Source organism: Carcharodon carcharias, chromosome 7 (genome assembly GCF_017639515.1).
Source record: "Carcharodon carcharias isolate sCarCar2 chromosome 7, sCarCar2.pri, whole genome shotgun sequence".
NCBI classification, from domain to species: Eukaryota; Metazoa; Chordata; class Chondrichthyes; order Lamniformes; family Lamnidae; genus Carcharodon; species Carcharodon carcharias.
In genome coordinates, this window is record NC_054473.1 from 34,896,946 (window position 1) to 34,913,984 (window position 17,039).

Consider the following 17,039-nt stretch of genomic DNA (forward strand, 5'->3'; position numbering starts at 1 on the left):
GGCAAAAATCTGGCAGGTGGAGAATAACATGGGAAAATGTGAAGTTATTCACTTTGGCAAGAAGAATAAAAAAAGCAGAGAATTACTTAAATGGAGAGTGACAACAGAATTCTGAGGTGTAGGGGGATCTAGGTGATCTCGTGCAGTCACAAAAAGTTAGTATGCAGGTACAGCATGTAATTAAGTGGGCTAATGGAATGTTATCCTTTTTATGAGAGAAATTGAACATAAAAGGATGTTATGCTTCAGGGCGTTGATGAGAGCACATCTTGAATACTGTGTGCAGATTTGGTCTCCTTATTTAAGGAAAGATGTAAATGCGTTGGAGGCGGTTCAGAGGAGGTTTACTAAATTGATACCTGGAATAAGCAGATTGTCTTATGAGCAAAGGTTAGACAGGCTGTTTCCACTGGAGTTAAGAGTGAGGAATGACTTGAATGAAGTATATAAGATCCTGAATGGTCTTGACAAGGTGGATGTGGAAAGGATGTTTGCTCTTGTGCGTGAGTCCAGAACTAGTTCCAGGATTTTGACCCAGCGACAGTGAAGGAACAGGGTTTTATTTCCAAGTCCAGATGGTGAGTAACTTGGAGGGGAACTGGTGGTGTTCCCATGCGTCTGCTGCCCTTGTCCTTCTAGATGGTAACGGTTGTGGGTTTGGAAGGTACTGTCTAAGGAGCCTTAATGAGTTCCTGCAGTGCATCTTGTAGATAGTGCACGCTGTTGCCACTGTACGTCAGTGGTGGTGGGAGTGAATGTTTGTGGATGGGGTGCCAATCAAGTGGGCTGCTTTGTCCTGGATGGTGTCAAGCTTCGAGTGTTGTTGGAACTGCACTCATCTAGGCAAGTGGAGAGAATTCCATCACACTCCTGACTTGTGCCTTGAAGATGGTGAGTTACTTGCTGCAAGATTCCTCGGCTCCGAACTGCTCTTGTAGTCGCAATATTTATATGGCTAGTCTAGTTCAGTTTCTGGACAATGATAACCACCAGAATGTTTATGCTGGGGGAATCAGCAATGGTAACACCACTGAATGTCATTGGGCGATCGCTGGATTCGGTCTTTTAGAGATGGTCATTGACTGGCACTTGTGGCTCAAATGTTACTTGTCACTTGTCGGCCCAAGCCTCGATATTGTCCTGCTGCATTTGGACATGGACTGCTTCAGTATCTGAGTTGCGAATGGTGCCGAGCATTTTGCAATCATCAGAGAACATCCCACTTCTGATCTTATGATGGAGGGAAAGTAATTGAAGAGCAACTGAAGATGTTTGAGCCCAGGACACTAACTTGAGGAACTCCTGCAGTAATGTCCTGGAAGTGAGGTGATTCAACTCTAATAATTATAATCATCTTCCTTTGTGCTAGGTATGACTCCTGCCAGTGGAGAGTTTTCCCTGATTCCCATTGACTCCAGTTTTGCTAGGGCTCCTTGATGCCACATTTGGTCAAGTGCTGCCTTGATGTCAAGGGCAGTCACACTCACCTCACTTCTGGAGTTCAGCTCTTTTGTCCATGTTTGAACCAAGGCTGTAATGAGGTCAGGAGCTGTGTGGCCCTAGTGGAATGCAAACTGAGCATCAGTGAGCATGCTGTTGCTAGGCAAGTGCCACTTGATAGCACTGTTGATGATTGAGGTTAGACTGACGGGGTGGTATTTGGCTGGGCTGTCCTGCTTTCTGTGTACCTGGGCAATTTTCCACATTGCTGGGTCGATGCCAAGTTGTAGCTGCACTGGAACAGCTTGACGACGGGTGCGGCAAGTTCTGCAGCACAAGTCTTTGGAATTATTGCCGGAATATTGTCAGGGCCCAAAGCCTTTACAGTATCCAGTACCTTCAGTTGTTTCTTGATATCACGTGGCATGAATCGAATTGGCTGAATACTGGCATCTGAGAGGAGGCAGAAATGGATCATCCACTCGGCACTTCTGGCTTAGGATTCTTGCAAATGCTTCAGCCTTATCTTTTGCACTGATGTGCTAGGCTCTCCCATCATTAAGGATGAGGTTATTTGTGGAGCTACTGCCTCCAGTGAGTTGTTTAATTGTCCACCACCGTTCAATACTGTATGTGGCAGGATTGCAGGGTTTAGACCTGATCTGTTGATTGCGGGATCACTTAGCTCTGTCTATTGCTTGCTGCTTATGCTGATTGGCACACAAGTAGCCCTGTGTTGTAGCTTCACAAGATTGACACCTCATTTTTAGGTATGCCTGGTGCTGCTTCTGGCATTCCCTCCTGTACTCCTCATTGAACCAGGGTTGATCCCCTGGCTTGGTAGTAATGGTAGAGAAGGGGATATGTCAGGCCATGAGGTTACAGGCTGCTGATGGCCAACAGCGCCTCATGATTGCCCAGTCTTGTGTTGCTAGATCTGCTCGAAATCTAACCCACTTAGCACCGTGGTAGTACCGCAACAACGCTATGGAGGTTTCCCTCAATGCCCTCAATGTGAAGATGGGACTTTGTCTGCACAGAGATTGTGCGGTGGTCACTTCTACCGTTACTGTCATGGACAGATGAATCTGTGGTAGGCCAATTCCTTATCCAGCCCAATATCTGCCACTATATATGATCAGCAAATTGCATGACATAGGATTGCTTCTGAAAGTCATATCCAGGAGTACCACTTACTCAAAAAAAATTTCCTTCACAAACTTAAGGACAGTAATGCAAACGTGCATGCATGTCACCGAACATCCAAGTAAACACATCTTCAATCACCTCTGCTATATTATGAAAAACTAAAATAAATAAAAATGCAAATTCCAGACGCGGTAAATTAAGTTTTAGAAGTAAAAAGTAACAATAGAGTTTGTTTTGTGAAAATTTTGTCTTTCACTGGAACTACTTGTTACATTGTATTTGTCATTTTTCGATACACTAAAAAAAATCCTAACGACCAACCCAAAAAAATCTGTCTAAAAGCGAAATGAGCCTCAATAAAGTGCTTAGATCTCACCATCAAATCTTTTGGCAAGTAACACTATCCTAATTCTTAGAATTCTCCAGCACATACCATATCAATGTACCAGTACAGAATGTGTCTCAGCAATCACAGGTTTGACATATTACAGTGCAAGTTTCTTTGATACAATTTGAAACTCCACTTCCTACATATACTGTTTCCACATTGCAAGAGAATCTGAGAGGCACGATTCTAGTCTTTTACAGGTTATCTACCCATTGAAAAGAATATAACTTTCAAGATACAAAATATTTCAACTTATTCTAACAGATAATAATTCTATTTTTAAACTAGATTGAAACATGTTTACATGCCTAAATCATTACACGAAGATCAAAGGAAATTGAAAACACTTGTACACAAGTAAGTTTCAGCAGCTTTTAAACACTTTTTTGGTGAAGCATTGTACTTCTAAAATTGCAAAATCATCAATGCTAGAGCCGCGAACAATCCTCCAGTTTTGATACCCAAAACCTTGATTGAACACTTCCTGGTAAGGCATAGGAAAATTAGATGCAGATGGAAATTTTCTCTGCTTTGCCCAACAGCTTGCCTGGCCCAGATCTTCCAGTCTCCAGGTAGTCAGAGATAGTCATACCCCAGAAGATGCGCTATGGGACCTCTCAGAAGTCCAACACAAGGCTCCGCAGGAATTGCTCTGGAAGTTTGAACTTCAGATGGGCAATTCCTTGCTCCCTGAGACCCTCCGTAAAAATCTCCAAGTTTGAGTTGAAGTTAGAGACTTTGAATGGTTCTGACTTACTTACCTAGATAGTTACCCAGGAAACGTTGACAGGAAAAATATCTAGTCCAACTATACAACTGACCCCCTAATCACTCACATTGTGTCGTCGCCCCCCCTCCCCCAACGATTAACCCCCAACCTGATCTGACCAAACCCAACCCACCTCCCCACCCACTTCACCCACCCGCCTTGCCTCACCCACCTCCCCACCCACCCACCTCGCCCTCCTGCCACCTTACCCACTTACCTATCCTCCATAGCTGTTTTCAAAGAAGCTTTGGGACAGTTAAACTCTTTTCTTAACAGAATAGTGATGTATAAAGGGGGAGTGGCTTCTATATGGATTCTGCGCACTGCTCCCTCCAAGGTTTGCTGTACTGGGTTCGACGTGAAGGATCCTCCATCAGATGGTCACTCGGAAAAATTGGAAGGCATGTATGCATTCTTTTTTGCCTGATTAGAGTCGGAAATAGGGCTTCCGATTCTGGTTGGAAGATCTGGGCATCTCTGCTTTGCCCAAGTTTGCCTTGATTGCAACTAGACCAAGGATTTTTCTCCCCCATTTATCACATCAACCAACTTTATTGCTTCCCAAGGTAGCATTAATTAATTTATGGACAGTTTCATGTCTACTAGGAGCTGGGTTAGAGTTGCCTACAATTATTTAGCTTAGGATGCATTTTAAAAGATTATCCTGACAGAGTAGGCTAGATCTGAAGCCACATCCCAGAAATGAAAAAGAATTGCACTATATAGCACCTTCAAGACCTCAGGGTGTCCTAAAGCACTTTACAGCTAATGAAGTACTTAAGTGTAATTGCTGTTGTAACTTAGAAAATACAGCGTCAATTTGTACACGGCAGACTCCCAAAAACAACAATGTGATAATAGCCAGGTAATCCATTCTCGTGGTGTTGATTGAGGGATAAATATTGGGCAAGGTACAACAGATAACTCCCCTACTCTTATTTAAACTAGTGGCATGCAATCTTTTACGTTCACCTCAAAGAGCTTCAGTTTAACACCTTATCTAAAAGGCAACATCTCTGACAGTGCAGCACTGTCTCAGTACTGCAGTAGGATGTGTTCAAGTCTCTGGACTAGGACTTTAAACCCTGGCTCAGAGGCAAGGGTGCTACCAACTCAATCAAATGCAAATGTTATAAAGCTCCACATGGTCTCACGAAGTTGACATTTTAATTTCTGTACAGGAAGAGTAAGCACATTGATGTCCTATTTCACCCCTTCAAGTCATACATCTTCTGTGTTCAGTAGAATTCTTATAATTTTGTTGTTGCAGTGAGTTCCGCCTAAATACTGCATTAAAAAGCACATCAACTAGCATGCGTATGTTTTATCCTTTTGGCTCAAAGTTCACCTGACAAATTTAATACAAAATCTGCCTACCCAAAACAACAGTAACTGCTCCCATTTACTTGAGTTTTAAAATATGCATCTAACCCTTTTATATTATATAATGATATTTATAGGACCACCTAATATATCACATCAAGTAAATGGTGCTGCCTCAAATAGAGGATAATGTCTACAGCAAAACTACAGACTAGAAGCTAAGAAATAAGTTACGTTATCTTCCTCCCTTACTGATATTCCTAACCAAATACACTTATCACAAAATATTAGCCCTTCAGGGTTATCTGTAACTTATTTACTCCTGCCCTTGCTCTTTCAGAATGTTTTTCAATAAATTAAAAGCACTACACTTTTTAAAACTGGTACAACGATAAATAGGCAAGTTTGAAAGCAGAAGAATGTAATGTATAAAATCCAAATGCAGTAAACATATCTAAACATATGACACTGACTTCAATATCTGAATCCAAATATCAATAAATCATTAAAATGTCTATACTTTTAATTTTTCAGAAACAACAGGATATAAAAAGACAAGGCTGTCTAACATTACTAATGTTGATGAAAAGTTCAGTAGTAAAATATTTTTTTTCTAACTGCTACTTCATAATCATGTGGTTTGCAATGGGATACAAGAGTAGATCTGTTACCAAGCTCAAATAATTTTCTTTTCCCACCTATTTCCATTATTTTTAAATGTATTTCCATCCATTGTTTTATCTCTACCTTTTAGCCTATTTCGATTGCTTCCCCCCACCCCACCCCCACTAAGGCTATCTGTACCTTGCTCGTCCTGCTTTCTACCCTTAATGTCACCTATTAGCACATTCCTTAGATAATGTCACCACCTTCAACACCTCTTTGTCCTTTTGTCTGACATCTTTTGGCTATCTCCACCTATCACTGACCCTCTATCCAGCTCTACCTGTTCCACCCCCACTTAAACCAGCTTATATTTCACCTCTTTTCTATTTTTCCTTAGTTCTGTTGAAGAGTCATACGGACTCGAAGCATTAACTGTGCTCCTCTTCGCAGATGCTGTCAGACCTGCTGAGTTTTTCCAGGTATTTTTATTTTTGTTTTGGATTTCCAGCATCTGCAGTTTTTTGCTTTTATTAAAGCAGGATTGACATTTGAGGGCAGTGTGAGAGTGCAAATGCATGTAAAACAGTTTGACTCAGTGTATAAGCAATTGCTTTCTTATGCTCTAGCAACAGCAATTTTAAAAATATATTGCTCATATTAAGATAAGGGCTGTACCAGAGTCGCTTGGTTAAGTTGAGGTGGTACTGAAGAAATCTGTAATGGTTTTGATTGTGTAACAGGTTGGGATAGCTGTGCTGGCATCAGAGGTTGTTGGACCTGATACTGTGGCAGTGGCAGAGATGCAGGCTGGACAAGAGACTGTACTGTTGGCACCTGTTTCTGAAAAAAAATACACAAGAATTCACTGCACAGCTGAAAAACATTGACAGAACCTGCACATAATTTGTTTTGCTTACCTGTATCAATGTACAGTGCCCATCAAAATTTCAAGTAAGATGGCCCCAACACAAAAATTGCTGACAGAAACCATACACTGGCTTCAAAACTATTTGTCATCTGGCCTTTTTCATCTACTGGCCACATAAATCACCCTGTAAGATTAGCTCCTTTAAGACACCCTTCTTACATAAGGTGTGAGAGAAACTGGACCAAGAGGCAAAAATGCAGGTGATTCCAACAGTAATAGCCACCATGTTTAGAATAATTAGTATAAGATTTTGCCATTTTATGAAGAACAAACCAATGAGAATATAATGTGCAATTAGAATGTAATATCTACCTGAAAATGGAATGTTGCAGTGCAGAAATAAGGATCCAACTATGAGAAATCAGAATATATGGGTAAGGTAACAAAACTAGAAAGAATCACAAACTGCACAGCATGCAGTTCATTCCTAAAAGGACCCTTAGTTTAATAACAAATTGACTGATAAATTGCTCACCTGTTGTGGTTGTCCTTTGTGCATTGCAGCAAGTGCTGCTGGTTCCTGGTAATGTTGCTGGGGCCCAAGTTGCTGAGATTGTATAGGCAAAGCAACAGATGGGGCATGCATCATCGGGTTGGGCTATTAAAAAAAAAATGACAATATTTCCTTATTTTTGTAATTTGCTCTTTTACTCAATTGTTTTTTTTACTCTATTTGCCATATGGTTATCGTTCGAAATGCAAACAGTTGAAGTGCCTGTAAATAAATACAGCACACTATAGCACAAAACTTGTTTCTACATTTTCATTGTTATTTAATTCAGGCTGGTATGGGAAATAGAAACTTTACACTGTTGCATCATAAGGCATTTCAGGGCTGATTCAGGGAAGGATCATCTGCTGCCAGACATCTCAATTTTTTTAAATTTTCTACACTACACAAAGATTTAACTACCTGTTCAAAGCAATGTACTTTATTTTATAAAAAGCTCTAGAACATAGGGGGTAAATTGCAATTTCAAAGATGCAAAGTGAGGTGCAGTGGATCAGCAGCCAATAATACATCCTGATAGATTTTCGACTGACGTTGTGTCTGAGGTTTAATTTTAACTATTTCGTATTTTAATGATGAACACTAAGCAGGGATGCACTAAAGGAATTTGAACATGCTGTTAAACTGTTGTTAGCATTTGAAAGAGTACATCCCACGCTTGAGAAATTCTGTAACGACACATAGATGATAATGAATTTCATGAATTGTGCGTATAAAAATGATGTACAAAGATTGTAAAGTGTGAACGACATAGGCAGGAAGAGTGACGAGGTCCTGCAGTGGGAGTTCAGGGAGTTAGGCAGAAAGTTAAAAAACAGGACCTCTAGGGTTGTAATCTCAGGATTACTCCCTGTGCCACGTGCTAGTGAGGCTAGAAATAGGAAGATAGTGCAGCTGAACATGTGGCTGAACAGATGGTGTAGGAAGGAGGGTTTCCGATATCTGGATCGGTGGGATCTCTCCTGGGGGCAGGTGGGACCTGTACAAGAAGGACGGGTTGCATCTAAACTGGAGGGGCACCAATATCCTGGCTGCAATGTTTGCAAGTGTCACTCGGGAGGGTTTAAACTAGAATGGCAGGGGGGTGGGAACCAGAGCAACAGGTCAGCAGGTGAAATAAATGACTGGGAACCAGTGAAAATGGCCAGTAGGACTGAGAGGAAGGGCAGGCAGGGAGAAATTACTGAACACAGTGGGACTGGGGGTCTGAAATGCATTTGTTTCAATGCAAGAAGTATAACAGGCAGGGCAGATGAGTTTAGAGCTTGGGTTAGTACTTGGGACCATGATGTTATTGCTATTACAGAGACTTGGTTGAAGGATGGACAGGATTGGCAGATAAACGTTCCAGGATTTAGATGTTTCAGGCAGGATAGAAAGGGGTGTAGAAGAGGTGGGGGAGTTGCACTGCTGGTTAAGGGGAATATCACAGCTATACAACAGGAGGACACCTCGGTGGGCTCATGCAGCGAAGCAATATGGGTAGAGCCCCAGAATAGGAAGGGTGCAGTCACAATGTTGGGGGTTTACTATAGGCCTCCCAATTGCTGGCGGGAGATTGAGGAACAGTTATGCAGACAGATTTTGGAAAGATGTAAAAGCAATAGGGTTGTTTGGGTGATTTTAAACTTTCCCAATATTGACTGGAAATCACTTAGTGCTAGGGGTTTGGACGGTGCAGAATTTGTAAGGTGCATCCAGGAGGGCTTCCTGGATGGTGAGGTCTCAGAGGACTGGAGAATGGCCAACGTTGTTCCAAGGTTTAAGGGTAGCAGGGATAATACAGGAAATTACAGGCTGGTGAGCCTTACGTCAGTGGTAGGGAAATTATTGGAGAAGATTCTTCATGACAGGATTTACTACCATTTGGAAGCAAATGGGCCTATTAGTGAGAGGCAGCATGGTTTTGTTATCGGGAGGTCGTGTCTTACTAACTTGATCAAGTTTTTCAAGGAGGTGACAAAGATGATCAATGATGGAAGGGCAGTGGATGTTATATACATGGATTTCAGTAAGGCCTTTGACAACTTCCTTCATGGCAGACTGGTACAGAAGGTAAAGTCACATGGGATCAGAGGTGAGTTGGCAAGATGGATACAGAATTGGCTTGGTCATAGAAGACAGAGGGTAGCAGTGGAAGGGTGCTTTTCTGAATGGAGAGCTGTGACTAGTGGAGTTCCGCAGGGATCAGTGCTGGGATCTTTGCTGTTTGTAGTAAACATAAATGATTTGGAGGAAAATGTAACTGGGCTAATTAGTAAGTTTGCAGATGACACTCAAGTTGGAGGAGTTGCAGATAGTGAAGAGGATTGTCAAAGGATACAATGGGATATAGATCAGTTGGAGACTTGGGTGGAGAAATGGCAGATGGAATTTAATCCGGACAAATGCGAGGTAACGCATTTTCGAAGGTCTAATACAGGCAGGACTTATACAGTAAATGGCAGAACCCTTAAATGCATTGACGGGCAGAGGGATCTGCCTGTACAGGTCCACAGGTCACTGAAAGTGGCAACGCAGGTGGATAAGATAAGTCAGGGAGGTATATGGTATGCTTGCCTTCATTGGCAGGGGTATTGAGTATAAAAGCTGGGAAGTCATGCTGCAGCTGTATAGAACCTTGGTTAGGCCACACTTGGAATATTGCATGCAATTCTGGTCGCCACATTACCAGAAAGATACAGAGGCGATGGAGAGGGTGCAGAGGAGGTTTATCAGGATGCTGCCTGGTCTGGAGGTTATTAGCTATGAGGAGAGGTTGGAGAAACTAGGATTGTTCTCACTAGAGCGAAGGAGATTGAGGGGCGACTTGATAGAAGTTTACAAAATTATGAATGGAATGGACAAAGTAGGTAAGTCAGAAGCTTTTTCCCAGGGTGGAAGAGTCAATCACTAGGGGATATAAATTTAAGGTGAGAGGAGAAAAATATAGAGATGTGCGGGGCAAGTTTTTTTACGCAGAGGGTAATGAGTATATGTTATTCGCTGCCAGAGGTGGTGGTGGAAGCAGGTACGATAGTGGTGTTTAAGAGGCAGCTTGACAAATACATGAATAGGATGGGAATAAAGGGATACGGACCCTGGAAGTGCAAAATGTTTTAGTTGACGGGCAATATGATCGGCGCAGGCTTTGAGGGCGGAAGGGTCTGTTCCTGTGCTGTACTTTTCTTTGTTCTTTGTTCTTTCTCATTTCAATTATTTAAATGTTAAGGCATCAGCAAACAAAAATAACATTTAAACTAATGAAAATTATGAAGAAATGTTTTCAATAATCAAATCATTTACAAAATGAAAAGGAATATTTAAATAACCAAAGTGCTGATGACATCCAGAGCTAGTACAAGATTGTATGAAATCAGCACAATGGAATAATATTCTTGCAAAATACAAATGTTCCATTGAGTAGTAGATTTGAAACATACACATGAAATCATCATACTTCAGACTCAACGCAATGAGGGTTTTGCAATTTTATATTATTAAGAGCCTGGCCATTTTGATAGTGCTGGACACCAAGTCCATTTTGAATTATTGGCACTGACAATGAGTGATTCTGCACATGGAGCAAGGACCTACAGTGGATTCTTAATGACCAAAACGGTCTTTTTGATTACATAATTCGATGCAACGATACAAGAAACTTTAGCACACTACTATCAGTTTCATTAATGGATAGGTTTATGGATCATTAATACAATCTTCAGAGCTCTTCTCAATCAACCCTCTAATGAGAACATTTAATTTATATGGACAGACTCTCATGGTAAAGATGCAGAATGGTGAGGCTAGATTCAGCCACTAGGTCAGTCCTGAATATGTGGAGGCTTTGGACAAGACTCATTCAAACCTATCAAAATTTTAAAATATATATAAACATTTTTGACCATTTATACTGTGCTGCACACAGCTTTTTCATGTTGTGACTTTCTTCAAACTATATTTATGATGCATTTGGAAAATCCTAACAGTTATTTCAATTACCTTGGGGGCAGGGGCATCATAAACCAAAATAACCAAATGATTCCCCTCCACAAAGAAATTACCAGCAATTTCACTTTTTGTAACTTCTACTTTAACATGTCAAAATCAATGTAAATTAAACATGAATTAACAGGCAAATTGCAGTCAGTGTGAACTATAAATTAAACATGGAATAGCAGATACAAGACAATCTCACTAAATTACAAGCATTTGCATCACTTTCTGCACAAATGTGGCACCACATGCAGTGTCTCAGTCTTTCCAACTTGGCCTCCAATAGGTAAGATGTTTCGCTTTTCCCACTCAATGGATTTGACCCTCAAGTCACTTATTCCATCCAAGGTCCCCAAATAACATTAACACCGACAGGGCACAGTTCTATAAACCTTCGCTCACTCAGGTCATGACAGTCTTGATGGCATAGCTTTCCAGAATTCCTTTTCAACTATTTGATCAACACCACACTGGCTCATGGTCTGGTTACCTTTAATGCAAACACTCAGCTCTTTAGCATGCCTGCTAGTCACACAATTTTTAGGATTCAGGGATATAACTTCCTATGAGTTAACTTATGTATGATGTGAAGCTAAACCAAAAAAATGGCTATGGACAATGACTAATAAAGAGTGTTTTCCAGGGAGCTGCATTTTTCTAAAAATTCTAATGGACAGAACATGGGAATCTTAAGAAGCTACTTCAGAGCTAGAGCACACTGTATTTGGGATGGAAGGGAAACAGAGTGCAATGGAACAAGTTCTCTGAACCAGTACCATATGCAACCCTAACCTGCCATTGGTTTTCCCCCTTTTTCGGTTTCCTTATTCCTTACAATTCTTTTCCCATCCATTTCCTACTCACTAATTCCACTTCTCTATCCTTTTCTTTATCATATATTTATTTTTAATTGTCTTTCATTTGATCTGTTGTTTTGATGTCCCCACGTTTTCCTTTAATATAACATCCTCTGTGACTTTGGTGCTTTATAACACCGCACCCACCCCCCACCCCACACCTTTGACTTCTCTGCAGCCTTGAATATTGGACCATGCCATCCTCCTCAAACATCTTTCTTCTGTTACCCAGCAGTGTGGGACTGGCCTTGCTTAGTTTTATGCTTACTTATCATTTAAGGAGATATTCTATAACTTTCAGCAAAGATGTATTCCATTAAGAAAAACTCCACGAGAAGGATGAACCATCCATGGTTAATTTAGAAAGATAAGGATCATATCAAATTGAAGGAAAAAGTGTACAATACTGTGAAGAATAGTGGTATCAGAAAATTGGACGCATTTTAGAAATCAGCAAAGAATAACATAAAAAGGCGGGAGAAATTAGAATATGAGCGAAAGCTAGCTAGAAATATAAGAAGGTAGTATGAATTCCTACAAGTATTTAAAAAGGAAAAGAGTAACTTAAAGTGAGCGTTGGTCCCTTAGGACGGTGAGAATAGGGAATTAATAATGGGAAACAAAAAATGGCAGAAGCGTTGAATGGGTATTGTGACCAACTTCACTGTAGAAGACTCAAAAATCATACCAAAAATGCTTAAAAATCAAGAGGTCAAATGAAGGGAGGAACTTCAAACAGTCAATCAATCACTGGGGAAAAGGTACCAGGAAAACTATTAGAACTAAAGATTGACAAGTCCCCTGGAGCTGTTAGCTTTCATCCTCTGCTCTTAAAAGAAGAGTCTGCAGAGATAGTAAGTGCATTGGTTGTGATCTTCCAAAATCCCCTAGATTCTTGAAAGGTCCCAGCAGCTTAGAATTCATCAAAGAGATAATAGCAGGACATTTAGAAAATCATATCAAGTAGAGTGAACAAGGTTTTGTAAAAGGGAAATCATGTTTGACTAATTTAGAGTTCTTTGAGGGAGTAACAAGCAAGGCGGATAAAGGGGAACCTGTAGATGTGGTGTACTTGGATTTCCAAAAGGCATTCGACAAGGAGCCTCAAAGGTTACTACACAAAGAAAGTGCTCATGATGCAGGTGGTAACAGGTTAGCAAGGATAGAGGATCGGTTTGCTAACAGGAAGCAAAGAGTAGTGATAATTGGGTCATTTTCAGGTTGGCAAGCTGTTACAAGTAGAGTGTTACAGGGATCACTTCTGGGGTCTCAACTATTTACAATCTGTATTAATGACTTGGATGAAGGGATCAATGGTGGCTAAATTTCCTTGTGACAAATTGTTAGGTAGGAAAGTAAGTTGTAAAGAGGACTTAAGGAGCCTGCAAGGGATATAGACAGATTAAGTGAGTGGGCAAAAAATTGGCAGATGGAGTATAATGTGGACTTGTCCACTTTGGCAGGAAGAACAGAAAAGCAAGACATTACTTGAATGGAGACTGCAGAACTCTACAGTACAGAGAGATCTGGACGTCCTGGTCCGTGAATTGCAATAAGTTGGCATGCAGCAGCAGCAAGTGACTAGGGAGGCAAATGAAATGTTGTTTATTGCAAGTGGAATGCAATATATAAGTAGGGAAGTTTTGCTACAGTTATACAGGCAGTGGAGAGATCATATCTGGAGTACTGTGTACATCTTTGGTCTCTTAAGTAAAGGATATAACTGCATTAGAAGCAGGTCAGAGAAGGTTCACTCGATTGATTCCTGGAATGAAGGGGTCATCTTAGGAGGAATGGTTGAGCAGGCAGGTCCTATTCCCACTGAAGTTTAGAAGAACGAGAGGTGATCTTATTGAAACATACAAGATCCTGAGGGGACTTGACAGAATGGATAGTGAGAGGATGTTCCCCCATGAGGGGGAGTCTAGAACTTGGGATCTTCCTTTTAAGACTGAGATAAGGAGAATTTTTTTTTTCTCAGGGTCATCAGACTGTGGAATTCTCTTCTCCAAAGAGCAGTGGAGGGTAGTTCATTAAATATATCCATGGCTGAGTTAGATAAGTTTTGGTTCGACAAAGGAATCAAGGGCTATGGGGAGAGAGACAGGAAAGTGGAGTTGAGACATCACATAAGCCCTGATCTTATTAAATGGAACAGGCTTGAAGGGCTGAATGGCATACTCCTGCTCCTAATTCTTGTGTTATCCGGTCATAACCAGAGAATCTCCTTCAAATGTCTTCCCCTCACACGCACTGGACTCTAAGGATCGATCCTTTGCCCCCCTCCTTTTTCTCATCTACATGCTGCCCCCTTGGAGACATCATCAAAAAGCACAATAGCAAGTGCCAAATGTGCACTTATGATATCTCAACCCTTCCATCACTTGTCCAAAATCTAATCTTGGAAGAGCAGCAAATGTTTAATATTGAACAATGGGCCAACTAAAGCCATCACTTTTGGCCTTTGCCAGAAACTCAATCCATCACAACCAATTCCAACACCCTATTTGGCCACGGTCTCAAAAAGCTCAGACTGTCTGTATGCTCAGCTTTCTACTTGACCAAGATGAGCTTCAACCCTACTCCTTCCTATAACAAAGGCCGCCTATATCCACCTCTGTGACAATGCCCATCCAACCAGCCTCAGTTTATCTGCCACTGAAACACTCATCCATGCTTTAGCACGGCATTCGACAACTTCATAATTTAAACTAAGCAAACAAAATATAACCGTAGTTTTGTAATAAGTTACTAGAGACAAATTGCTTACTTACAAAGTCAGAGATAGTTCCAGTTAAAAAGGTAGGGAAATAAAATTCTTATTTTTTCCATGTGCCATGAAAGACAAGGCCCCACACATTTTATTTTTTTTAAATCAATACATGGTGGATGGGCTTTATCTCAAAATTTACCAAGGCTAAAGCATGACTATATGTCATCTTCAAACCCAAAAAGCAATAATCCACAACTTACAAGTTAAGACAATAGGTTTTAACACCTCAATCTGTATACCTGAGATATTTGCAACAAATATGGTAGTCTAGCCACAGGACAGTAAGGTTTTCAAAGCAGTTTTATTTTGGAAAAACTCCTATTCACACTTACATCAAGGCTACAGTGGAGCTATGTTTTTATCCTTAGTGCATTTTGAAAGTTACCAGTAAATAATACAATTATTAAGAGCTTGCTAACAAACCTAACTATTTTCTAGAGATCTTAAACATTACAATTTAGCTATTAAGCGTAGTTATTTTGATGCCATTTGCATATCCTAGCTTGTGCTATACTCAAAGTGTCCCCATTTGGAGTCCGATGAATTAAGAGAATCATAAATCAGCTTTGGGATGAAATTCAATTATTATATTTTTGTTAGTAGTTATTGGTCCAGTCATGCAACTTATAGTTGGTAGTTACTTCAACTGAGAGAGAAAGAAATTGGTTTTATAGTAATGCAAAAAATAAATTTTGAAATAGCATGTTAGAATTTTAAAACTTACTGTAGATGTGTGCTGGTAGTGAGCCAACAGTTGCTGTGAGCTAATGGAAGGTGCTTGAATCTCACTCTGAGGTGGACTGCTGATCTGCTGTACTCCAGGGGGGATTGGTTCATGAACAGATGAGTGGACTACGCTCTGCTGGCTTCCTTGGGAGTCAGAGTAAAGTGTTGACCCTTGCCCACTGTCACAAGTGCTGTCGGCTTTAAAATATATAGTTGATAAATAGTAATATTGCTTACATGTCCACAGAATTTATTTGTAAAAACACCAAAAGTACAACATAAACTGAGCAGGTCAATTCTGACAATCCAAATGAAACGTAGCACCCTGTGCCATGAAGTATTAAAATAAATGTTAAAATAAATGTTCAGAACAAACAACACTGTTCCCATGTTTTCAAACTTATTTTTGGGAGGTCAGAGCCAGTGTTTCCTGAGAAATGACAAGTCATGACAGCCTGATCTTGTTTAGGGCTTCTAGGCAACCAAAAACTGGAAGCACCTTCTTTTGTTATCCTTGCTTCCAGGCAGGAACAAATAAACCTTACGAGGAGGAAACCTCCACCCTAACTGTGAAAAAGCAAAAGACAGTGCTATCTTGACACAATAAGCAAGTTGCCCCTATGTGATGAGTGCTGGTTTAAATAGGAAGGTAATAAAATTGTTACTTTTATCGGACACAGATTCTCCATATTATCATCACAAGAACATGCGTGGGATAAAAAGGATAACTTAAAACTTCCAGAAGGCATTTGATAGAGTGATAAAACTCATAAGACTTGAGAGCAAAGTTAGGTCTCATGAAAAGGGACAGAAGCAACATGGATATGAAATTGGTTGAGAGGCAGGAAACAAACAGCAGTGGTGAATGCTTATTTTTGGTCTGGAGGACGTTTTTGGACAGTGGAGTTTCTCAGGGATTGGTGTTAGGACCCCTGATCTTCCTGTTTATATATTAATAACCTAGACCTTGGTGCATTGGGCACAATTTCAAAATTTACAGATGATACAAAAGTCGGAAATATTGTGAACAATGAGGACAATGTAGAATTTCAAAAGTGCACAGACAGGTAGGTCGAATGGGCGGACAATGGCAGATGAAATTTAACGCAGAGAAGTGTGAAGTGATTCATTTTGGAAAGAATAATGCACAGAAACAATAAAAAAAGATACGATTTTAAAAGGGGGTGTAGATCAGAGGAACCTGGGTTACATACATAAATCATTGAAGGAGGCAGGACAGGCTGAGAGAGCGGTTAATAAAACATACAGCATCCTTGACTTTATTAATAAGGGCATAGAGTGCTAAAGCATGGAAGTTATGTTAAACTTGTAGTAAACATTAGTTCGACCTCAAATGAAGCAGTGTTCAGTTCTGGACACCACACTTTAGGGAGAATGTGAAGACATTGGAGAAGGTGCAGAAAAGATTTGCAAGAATGGTTCCAGGGATGAGGAATGTCAATTAAGTAGATAGATTGGAGAAGTTGGGGCTGTTTTCCTTGGAGAAGGGAGGGTTGAGAACTTTGATGGAGGTATTCAAAATCATGAGGGGTCTGGACAGAGTAGGTATGGAGAAACAGTGCCCACTGGTGGA

General features: G+C 40.6%; 1 protein-coding gene across 5 annotated transcripts in view; it reads right to left on the reverse strand.

Annotated features, from left to right (window-relative positions):
• Nucleotides 1-17,039, reverse strand: part of wnk2 (WNK lysine deficient protein kinase 2) — a 225,255-nt gene that overhangs the window by 80,495 nt on the left and 127,721 nt on the right. For all 5 annotated transcript variants that reach the window (XM_041191976.1, XM_041191978.1, XM_041191977.1 and 2 more), the window contains exons 8-11: nucleotides 15,444-15,643; nucleotides 7,079-7,201; nucleotides 6,916-6,954; nucleotides 6,351-6,515 (exon numbers count right to left, since the gene is read on the reverse strand). In XM_041191976.1, the coding sequence (XP_041047910.1) occupies nucleotides 6,351-6,515; nucleotides 6,916-6,954; nucleotides 7,079-7,201; nucleotides 15,444-15,643 (527 nt within the window). The remainder of the gene's footprint in view (nucleotides 1-6,350; nucleotides 6,516-6,915; nucleotides 6,955-7,078; nucleotides 7,202-15,443; nucleotides 15,644-17,039) is intronic.